The sequence below is a fragment of the Ipomoea triloba genome, chromosome 7, assembly GCF_003576645.1.
Source record: "Ipomoea triloba cultivar NCNSP0323 chromosome 7, ASM357664v1".
Taxonomy (NCBI): Eukaryota; Viridiplantae; Streptophyta; class Magnoliopsida; order Solanales; family Convolvulaceae; genus Ipomoea; species Ipomoea triloba.
The window spans coordinates 23475292-23486177 of record NC_044922.1 but is presented as its reverse complement, the minus strand read 5'-3'; the positions used below and the strand labels follow the sequence as shown (position 1 = coordinate 23486177).

The 10886-nt window shown below is 38.7% G+C and overlaps 1 protein-coding gene across 1 annotated transcript; it reads left to right on the top strand.

Moving 5' to 3' along the window:
- The first annotated feature begins 211 nt into the window (after positions 1 to 211).
- On the top strand, positions 212 to 10456 carry LOC116025794 (ABC transporter C family member 5). Its single transcript, XM_031267135.1, has 12 exons — positions 212 to 589; positions 862 to 3172; positions 3269 to 3589; positions 3670 to 3756; positions 5020 to 5709; positions 5867 to 6031; positions 6782 to 7076; positions 7942 to 8156; positions 8982 to 9287; positions 9575 to 9638; positions 9789 to 10028; positions 10117 to 10456. The coding sequence occupies exons 2-12, from the start codon at positions 1055 to 1057 to the stop codon at positions 10230 to 10232; spliced, it is 4617 nt and encodes a 1538-aa protein (XP_031122995.1). The 5' UTR covers positions 212 to 589; positions 862 to 1054; the 3' UTR covers positions 10233 to 10456.
- Positions 10457 to 10886: the final 430 nt, after the last annotated feature.

Here is a 10886-nt window from a genome sequence, read left to right as displayed (position 1 = left end):
CACTAATAAATTTATATCCAAGGAGTCCAATTCCAGTACGACATTGTTTATTATTTATTTATTTATTTATTTTTGAAATAAGTACGACATTGTTTATTGTTTAAGGTTAAAAAAAAAACAAAAGAAAAGAAAAAGGTAAAAAAAACAAAGGGAAAAGAAAAGCTGATCGCACACCAAAATACAGAGAGTAGGAAGGCATTGATATGTTAATGTTAAAAAAAAGTAGAGTATAAAAATAGCAGTAAATAGTTATAAATATAGAGAGAGCATGGTGATGGTGGATCTCCTCTCTCCTTCTTCTCTCTCTTTTCTTCTGTGTCATCACACTCATCACCATCTCGCACCACCACGCTGCTAGTGTAAGTGCGTGGGGTGAGCTTGGTGTCCTTGTCGTTGTGTCCTCTCTCTCTCTCTCTCTCTCTCTTTGTCTCTCTACGTCAAGTTCCGTTGCTTTCTTTTGCTGCTGCGGACTGTTCTTTCTCTCTCTCTCTATACCTACCTGTATTTCTCTCGGTGTTTTGCAGTGCTGCCTTGGCAATCCCCACCGGCTCGCCAGACGATATTTCCGGGGAAAATAACAAAAACCCAGGTCAGTATTTTGGATTTTCCGTCATGGGTGTGTTTCAGATTTCAATCTTGGGCACGATTTTTGTCCGTGTTTTTTTAAATAGTAATGCACTCGCTTTTGTGTTTTGTGTATATATATAGTGAGCGGGGTATATGGATAAGGGGAGAGAGGGAGAGAGGGTGGGTGGGGGTTTACGAGTTTATGTAATTTACGTTTTCTCTGCTGCTGACTCTGATATTTACTGCTGATGATAAAACCCTGTGTTTATTTTTTCATGTGTAATGTGTCTGCAGATTATATTTATATATCAATCAATCAATTCTCTCTCTGCGACTTGTCACCGTTTTGGCGCAATCGACAGAATTTTTCATCGCCAGATGGTGGAATGCCCATTACACCAACTGATCTCTATTATTATATACTCACCCGGCTGCTACTTATACTCATTGATTCTCACCCTTTCTCCTTGCATTGATACTATCTAGAATGGGAATTGATGTGGCCTTGTTCACTGCTAAAATCTCTAACCAGGAGCCACTCCTTTCTATTGTCCTCACTGGCAATCATAGCCTGCCTGTGCTCGAGCTAGCCTCAATTTGCATCCACTTGACATTGTTTCTTGTGTTCATCTCAGTTGTGTCTGCGAGACAGATATGCTTGTGCTTTGGCCGAATTCGGGTCAGCAAGGAGAATTCAAATGCACAGGCAAATTTAGGTGCAGAACCGGTTCCAGTTCTGGGAAGAGTTGATGTGGAAATTCGGAGGGTTGAGGTCAATAAAAGCTACAAGTTTTCTATTTTGTGTTGCTTCTATGTGCTGTTCCTGTGCATTGTTTTATTGGGATATGATGGGGTTGGTCTGATAAGGCAGGCTGCACACAAGGAGAATGTGAATTGGACCTTTATACTTTTACCTGCAGCCCAGAGTTTGGCTTGGTTTGTGTTGAGCTTTTCGGCAATCTACTGCAAATTCAGGGCAGCTGAGAAGTTCAACTTGCTTATGAGGGTATGGTGGATACTATCTTTTTTGATTTGTTTGTGTAGTTTGTATGTTGATATTAGAGGGCTTGTATCTGATGGGTCAGCAGACTTAAGTTCTCATGTCTTGGCAAATTTTGCTGAAACACCTGCCCTTGCCTTCCTTTGTTTCGTTGCCTTTAAAGGTGACAGTGGTGTACAAGTATACAGGAACTCTGATGCTGAAGAGCCGTTGCTGGCCCAAGGAGAACCCGAGTGTCTCAAAGTTACTCCTTACAGTAACGCTGGTTTCTTCAGTTTGGCCACTCTTTCCTGGCTAAACCCCCTTCTTTCTGCTGGTGCTAAGAGACCACTTGAGCTGAAAGACATTCCGCTTCTTGCACAAAAAGATCGTTCCAAGACCAACTATAAGTTACTTAATTCAAACTGGGAGAAGTTGAAAGCTGAAAACCCTTCTAGACAACCTTGTTTAGCTTGGGCTATTCTCAAATCTTTCTGGAGGGAGGCTGCCTGCAATGCGATTTTTGCAGCTCTGAATACTCTAGTTTCATATGTGGGTCCATACATGATTAGCTACTTTGTAGACTACTTAGCTGGGGTTGAAACATTTCCCCATGAAGGGTACATTCTGACTGGAATTTTCTTTGTAGCAAAGTTGATAGAGACATTGACAACCAGGCAATGGTATCTTGGGGTTGACATTTTGGGCATGCATGTTAGATCTGCTCTCACTGCAATGGTATACCGCAAAGGACTCAAGCTCTCAAGCTCTGCCAGACAAAGCCACACCACAGGGGAGATGGTGAATTACATGGCGGTTGATGTTCAGAGAGTAGGAGACTATTCTTGGTACCTTCATGATATATGGATGCTGCCTCTTCAAATCATCCTTGCTCTTGCAATTCTATATAAGAATGTTGGAATTGCATCTGTTGCGACACTAATTGCAACTGTTATATCCATTGTTGCAACAATCCCATTAGCACGGATTCAGGAAGACTATCAAGACAAATTAATGGCTGCTAAAGATGATAGAATGAGAAAGACTTCTGAATGCCTTAGGAACATGCGGATTCTCAAGTTGCAAGCTTGGGAGGATAGGTACCGAATTATGTTGGAGGAAATGCGCAGTGTGGAATACAAATATTTGCGTAAAGCTCTTTATACACAAGCATTAGTTACTTTTATTTTTTGGAGCTCTCCAATATTTGTTTCAGCCATCACTTTTGGCACCTGCATATTGTTGGGAGGTACGCTTACAGCAGGAAGTGTTCTTTCTGCTTTGGCAACATTCAGGATCCTTCAGGAACCACTCAGAAATTTCCCCGACCTGGTTTCAATGATGGCTCAGACAAAAGTATCCCTTGATCGAATATCTGGATTTCTACTGGAGGAAGAGTTGCAGGGAGATGCAACTGTTGTGCTGCCTCGTGGCACCTCAAATGTGGCTATAGAAATTAAGGACTCTGACTTTTGCTGGGATGCATCTTCTATGAGGCCAACATTGTCAGGCATACAATTAAGAGTTGAACGAGGAATGCGTGTAGCTGTCTGTGGCATGGTGGGCTCTGGGAAGTCAAGCTTCCTTTCTTGCATCCTTGGTGAAATTCCCAAAGTCACTGGCGAAGTAGGTATTTTGAATGATTATGGCATATCCTACTCACACTTCTATGAATTTTGTATTATATGAATATAATTTGGAATTTTCTAATGTTTTATTTAGGTTCGAGTATGTGGAACTTCTGCTTATGTCTCTCAGTCAGCTTGGATACAATCTGGAACAATAGAAGAAAACATTCTCTTTGGCAGCCCAATGGATAAATCAAAGTACAAGAGTGTGATCCATGCTTGCTCGCTGAAAAAGGACTTGGAGCTTTTCTCACATGGCGACCAGACTATTATTGGTGATAGAGGCATAAATCTTAGCGGTGGTCAGAAGCAAAGGGTGCAACTAGCCAGGGCACTCTATCAGGACGCAGACATATATTTGCTGGACGATCCCTTTAGTGCTGTTGATGCACATACAGGCTCTGAATTATTCAAGGTTGAACTTATCTTTTGCATAGTCAAAATTTTCACTTCAGTGAAAGAAATTGACTTAAATGTGATATTTTTCAATTGCAGGAGTACATAATAACAGCTCTAGCCACGAAAACTGTTGTTTTTGTAACTCATCAGGTTGAATTTTTGCCTGCTGCTGATTTAATATTGGTATGTAATATTCTTCCCTTGTACCGTCACATACTTTCATGAGATAAAAACTTGTATTGTTTGGTATGTATCTCATTAGGAGGTCTGCAAGTTGGTTTTTCCTGTTATTCTTTTCAATGCTCTTCAATCAATTCACTGAATAAGATTTGTTTTTGCCATTAGACGATTGTACACAGCTGTAAGAACACAACAAATAATCTGATACCTTCTTATTTTATTTTATTTTATTTTATTTTTTTTAATAATAAATTGGCATATTGTACAGCTGACCCAAAATAAATAATGACACGGAAGTTCTGATCCTGAGCTTCATCCTTGTAGAAGTATGGGAATGATTTTTGACATCTAGTCTTTCTTTAATTTGAGTGTTGGAAGCCAATGCATAGATTTTAGAAGGAATATGGTTTTGATAATCTTCTTTTCTTTCTGAATGGATAAGAGCATAATTATTTGAAAACTAATCTTTGCATTTGTATACTATTTACATAATGTGGAATTGTGGATGCATGGATAGATCATAGATGTAGACAGCATAAATTAGCAACTAGTTTAAACAGTAAATTCAAAAAACATAAAGCTTATATATTGATGGATTTGCATAGTTAGCTTATTGAGGGAGAGCATCTTTCTCTAAAGGATTAGAGTGTTTCTAAAGCAGCAACTGGAAAAGACAAATTTTATATTTATGCAGTGTGTGACAAAGTGGCATGTTTAGTTATGATAATACTGCTGTACATAGAAGAAAAGTTTCTAAAGCTCGTTTAGGGGTTGGTAGTGACAAATGCATCTTGTTCCTTTATTGTAGAAAAGTGGCCTGTACCATAGAGCTCTAGGTGACTGCATGTGCTTTAGAGCTTGACTAAAGTGCCCAAATGATGCAAACATACATCATAAATCACTCCCACTCCTTCCCCTGCCCTAACCAAAAGGAAAGTGTTCAAAAGGAAACACATTAGATACTGAATCCATTTATGATATGTAGTCTTTTGTCTTAAAAATGTACCAACTCTATTTAAAGTAAAAATAGAAGATATGCCAAGCAGAAATTTTTATATTTCTGAATGCATTCTTTCCTTTCATTCTAAGAGGTCAGCAGGTTAGATTTTTTGTTGCCATTGTGAGTCAAGTTGCTCAACTTTCTGCTTGGATATAATCTATCCTACCCTGCAATCTTAATTCCAGCACAAAAAGAAACAGTATAAAAAATATAAGCATTTTTTGTGTATTCTCATTCCTATATTGTTTTCATGCTCCATTTTGTAGGTTCTTAAGGAAGGTCGTATCATTCAATGTGGCAAGTATGATGACCTTCTTGAAGCAGGAACTGATTTCAGAACTCTGGTTTCAGCTCATCATGAAGCAATTGAAGCTATGGACCTTTCTAGTTCTGAAGAACCAGACCAGCATCATCCTCTTGATGGCTCTGTTCTAATGAGTAAAAAATGTGAATCAATTGGAGCTAATATTGATAGTCTGGGAAACGAAGTGCAAGAATGCGGATCTGCTGCTGAGCAGAAAGCAATCAAAGAGAAAAAGAAAGCTAAACGTTCTAAGAAAAAGCAGCTTGTTCAGGAAGAGGAACGTGAGAGAGGAAGGGTTAGCATGAAAGTTTATCTATCATATATGGGAGCTGCATATAAGGGTTTGCTCATTCCTCTTATCATTATTGCACAAACATTATTTCAAGTTCTTCAGATAGCTAGTAACTGGTGGATGGCTTGGGCAAATCCACAAACCCCAGGGGATGAAGCAAGAACAAGTAGTTTGGTTCTTATTCTTGTTTATATGGCCCTTGCCTTTGGGAGCTCGTGGTTTATATTTATTAGAGCTGTTCTGGTTGCTACTTTTGGTCTGGCTGCGGCACAGAAGTTGTTTCTGAAAATGCTGAGAACAGTTTTTCGCTCACCAATGTCTTTCTTTGACTCCACTCCAGCAGGGCGTATCTTAAATCGTGTATGTTCAAGTGTTCCCATTAGTATGGCTCGTTCCTTTATATGCACTTTGTACTTTAGTTGATTATTCTTTGGATTCAACCTCCCTATAACCTTCATGATGTGCTCATTCTATCTGGACAAAGAAAATGTTTAAATGAAACCTTATGGTCTACCAGGTGTCTGTTGATCAAAGTGTTATTGATCTCGATATTCCGTTCAGACTCGGTGGCTTTGCTTCAACAACAATCCAGCTGATTGGTATCGTTGGTGTCATGACAGAAGTCACCTGGCAAATTTTGCTTCTTGTTATCCCAATGGCAATAGCTTGCCTATGGATGCAGGTGATTATTATATTGATCCCAATGCCTTGGTTTAATAGTTGTTATGAATCAGCACATGCTTTTTTACATCTGGAGTTCTACATTGATTTCTCCTCCTTTGTCTTGGGTCGATCTGCACTTACTTAGTTAATAATTGTCCATAATGCTTGTTCATACTGTGGTCTTTCTTTCCATCAGCAAAGATAAGCTAACAGTTTAATTAAGGGTGTGTTTGGAAAGCAGGAAAATGACTTATGGAAAATGTTTTTTGGAAAATGAGTCATTTTCCGGAAAATGAGTACATTTTTTGTGTTTGGATGTACTCTGGAAAACTGTCTGTGTGTGTTTGGTTCATTTTCCGGAAAATGAGTAGAAATGTATAATTATATATTTTTATTATTTTATTTAAAATATAAAAATATATAAACTAATAATATTTATTAGAAATTAGAAATAACTTCTTTTTTTTTACCAAAAAATGTCGCACGAAGCCATTTTCCGGAAAAATGAGCTCATTTTCCGTGGTCAACGGAACCACATTTTCCGGATGTTGCCAAACACCAAAAGGAAATCATTTTCCGGGTTACCAAACACACCCTAAATGCTAAAACTAAGGGCAAGCTAAGGTTCTCTAGTGAAATTCATTCGTGAACAGTATGCTTTATAGAATGCCTGCTTCTCAAACATTTCCTTCAAGAATGATTTATTTTTCATTTACACTCACACTTGAAAAGTGCACATTGTTAACTGTACGTACACAAATGCATACAGAAATACTATATGGCTTCCTCAAGGGAACTGGTTCGCATTGTCAGCATCCAAAAATCTCCAATTATCCATCTCTTTGGTGAGTCAATAGCTGGAGCTGCCACAATCAGAGGTTTTGGGCAAGAGAAAAGATTTATGAAAAGAAATCTCTATCTTCTTGATTGTTTCACACGTCCATTCTTCTGCAGTATAGCTGCTATAGAATGGCTCTGCCTACGCATGGAGTTGCTTTCAACATTTGTCTTTGCTTTCTGTATGGTTTTGCTTGTGAGTTTTCCCCATGGAAGTATAGATCCAAGTAAGTATTTACTGATTTTCTATAGAAAGCTAATAAACATTGTTGTTAAGGCGGACTTTCAAGGCGGCGATTAGGTGGCCGCCTAGGCGATGAGGATATATATATATATTAAAATATCATATATCAATTCATAATTTAGCATTTCCAGCATGGGTCTTTAGATTTAGCCTTCCTTTTAGGATCCGTTGATGGATCATAAATCATACTTGGGGTTATTTTCATTCTCAGTCATAACCTGTCATAAAACAAAGTAAACAACCACTAAGGCGAGGCTTGGTGGGTGGGGTGGGGGGCGGGGGGGAGCGGGGAGGGGGAGTCAGTGTCTCAGATTCTCAGCTATGTATTAGTAGGGTTTTTTTTTTTTTAAGGTGAGGCGAGCTCGTTAGGCGACCGGTCTCCACTGACCAGACGCCTATGTGACGCCTTAACAGCAATGCTAATAAATGTTTGGAAATTTGGCTTGTAGTTAGATAATTTGGTGAACCACTGAGTTTATAGCTTTCAAATGTAATGATGCTGTTGTGCTTTAATGTGTCGTTCTAGTAAGGCATTTCGTATTTGTAAGTAATCTTCAATTGTTATGGTTCAACTGCTCAAGTATTAGTTTAAGAATCCGTCCTTATTCATGTTTGTTTTTTCCAAATGAAGATCCCCCTTACCCCCAATGCACACACCCCTCTGGTAGTAGTTGTGGATTTCCCTCATCACCCAAAAAGAAAAAGATCCCCCCTCCCAAGAAAAATGTGGTTTCATAAAAATCGCTCTAGTAGTTTTCCGTACTTGTTCAAGATTATGTGAGCTGTTAATTAGTGTGTATAACGGCTTTTCTTGACTCAAGTTCTAAATGAAGTTTCTTCTTTTATAGGTATGGCAGGCCTTGCTGTGACATATGGCCTAAACTTGAATGCACGTTTATCGCGGTGGATACTTAGCTTTTGCAAGCTTGAAAACAAAATTATTTCTATAGAAAGGATTCACCAATACTGTCAAATCCCTAGTGAGGCACCTGTGGTTATTGAAGATTCTCGTCCCCCGTCATCATGGCCAGAAGAAGGAACTATTGAACTCTTTGATTTAAAGGTATTCATCTTAAATTTCCATTGTGTAATTTTATATTCACATTAAAAGTGAAGTTGGATTTCAAGTTTGATTTTTGAGAAAATATGTTCACTAGTTTATCAAAAAGAGTTAATGCCATATGGGGTCCTCCGTATATAGTGATTTTGCCACATATAGTCCTAAACTTTTAAATTGATCACCTGTGGTCTTTCAACTTTCAAATTGTTACCATCCGTGATCCAAGTTAACCACCCATGGTCCTTCAACTTTCAAAATTTAACCAGTCGTGGTCCTCTTGGAAGGACCATGGGTGGTTAAAATTTGATAGTTGAAAGACCATTGGTGGTTAACTTGGACCATAGACGGTAACAATTTGAAAGTCAAAAGACCACGGGTGGTCAATTTGAAAAGCTTAGGACTAAACGTGGCAAAACCACAGATGGTATTAACTCTTATAAAAAAAATATTACTAAATGAGGTCCGTTATGAAAACTATTAGACATGTCACACACACGTGTGTGTGTAGGATCTTTGTTACAGCTAGAAGGGAAAAACTCCAATTTCTTTGTAAAGAAAAGCAAATAGAAAGGGAGGTAAAAATAGAAAGAGCAAGTATCAATACTTAAAGAGTTGTGTAAGGTAAAATAACATATAAGTCATTCGAGTCTATTTTTCAAGTCCTAAGATCTTAAATATGCATATTAAGTAAATGACATTACAGTATCTTCTTTTGTGAAGTCTTCTTATTTTATGCCTAATTATGGAAACATCGTATCTCTTCTGCCTTATTTCCAGCAGGAATAAGCAAGCAATGTGAATAGGTTATAACTGTTTGGTTTGTTATAGGTTCGGTATAAGGAGAATCTTCCTATTGTGCTCCATGGCGTAACGTGCAGATTTCCAGGTGGGAACAAAATTGGAATTGTTGGCCGAACAGGAAGTGGAAAATCTACTCTGATTCAGGCCCTATTCCGATTGGTTGAACCTGCTGAAGGAAGAATAGTTATAGACAATATTGACATTTCAAGCATTGGCTTGCATGATCTTCGTGGTCGTTTGAGTATTATTCCCCAAGATCCAACATTATTCGAAGGGACCATTAGAGGCAACCTTGACCCCCTTGAAGAACATACAGATGAAGAAATATGGCAGGTTAAATTCCGTTTGCCTTTGCTCTTGAGTACATATGAAAAATGGGCTATAATGCACATGGGCCAAACCACCGAACCAGGCTCTGATACCATGTTATAATCTAATATTGGGTCAAATCACTCAATGGGCTATAATGAACATGAGCCAAACCACACTAAAAGATTGAATCCAATCAATTAACTACTCTAATCTATGGCCTTATAAACTCATATATTCTCTCTTTTATTTATTTTCTCTTATATTTTCAATGTGAGACTCTTAACAATTGTGTTACTGAATTTGGTCAGGCGTTGGACAAGTCCCAGCTTGGAGATATAGTTCGAGAGAAAGAGCAAAAACTGGATACCCCAGGTATGTATGTATGTATTGTTGTTGTACAATACGGGCAAGAAGGGAAATTTGTGCAAGCACAGGCTTAGCTTACTGATTCAGTAGGCAGTATTCGAGAGAAGAAGGGGAGTTTGCGTTTAACTAAATAAATGTTTGTGGATGTGGTTCCAGTGTTAGAAAACGGAGACAATTGGAGCGTAGGGCAGCGGCAGCTTGTATCTCTCGGGCGGGCGTTACTGAAACAAGCGAGGATCTTGGTGCTGGACGAAGCAACAGCCTCGGTTGATTCAGCAACAGATAACCTAATCCAGAAGATCATTAGAACAGAGTTCGAGGACTGCACCGTCTGTACGATTGCACACCGGATCCCTACTGTAATTGATAGTGACCTTGTATTGGTCCTCAGTGATGGTAAAGCCCCCCCCACCCCACATTTTTTTGCCTGGCCTGTCATCATATATATGATTTGAATGTTAAAAGAACTTGCAATGCAATGCAGGTCGAATTGCCGAGTTTGATACTCCAGCTCGACTATTAGAGGACAAGTCGTCGATGTTTCTTAAGTTGGTGTCGGAGTACTCTTCAAGATCAAGCCCCATTCCTCCTGATCTTTGATCTTTCATCTAAGGTCACACACTTCACACAGAGGGAAAATTGGTTGTATTTGTCATCATGGGGGGAAATGGGAATAAGATGGGCCTTTGTTTTTTTTACTTTTACTTTTGCTTGACACGTTTGTTAGTAGTAAGTAAGAAGTAAGAATAGAACAGACGGTAAATTTTGTAGTGTCACAAAGCCAAGGCTGCTTTTCTTTTCAACTACCGCCCCATTTCGTTTTCGCTCGCTCTCTTTTAACATTTTTGCACCCCCCCCCCCCCCCCCCCCCTTTTTTTTTTTTTTATGCACCCTCCATTCTTATTTCATCTTTTGCATTTTTGGTTTCACTGTTGGAGCTTCTTAATCAAAGAAAACTATAATTTGGCCTGCATGAGCAGTTCAATTAGCCATAGGGTTAAAATTTGTTATAAGAGATTAATGATCGAGTTTCATCAATAGCAATGTGGGAGCAACCTCTTGAAATGAGGGAGGTTCTTTGTGCGCAGTGAGTAAAAATTTAGTTTCGGTTAATTTTGAGTCAACATGATTAACTCCTTCACAAATTGTCAGGCTAGGGTGTAAGGGTGACTGAGGTGGTCGATTATACCTTTTTGTCACAAGAAAATTATAATTTGGAATTCTAAACCTTAAAAGTCTTAGTTAATACTGATG

Bases quoted from the DNA above. Each gene is read 5' to 3' on its own strand.
- LOC116025794 (XM_031267135.1), top strand. From the start codon at position 1,055: ATGGGAATTGATGTGGCCTTGTTCACTGCTAAAATCTCTAACCAGGAG. The intron at 5,710-5,866 runs GTATGTTCAAGT...ATGGTCTACCAG, and splicing joins CAGGGCGTATCTTAAATCGT to GTGTCTGTTGATCAAAGTGT. The intron at 7,077-7,941 runs GTAAGTATTTAC...CTTCTTTTATAG, and splicing joins CCATGGAAGTATAGATCCAA to GTATGGCAGGCCTTGCTGTG.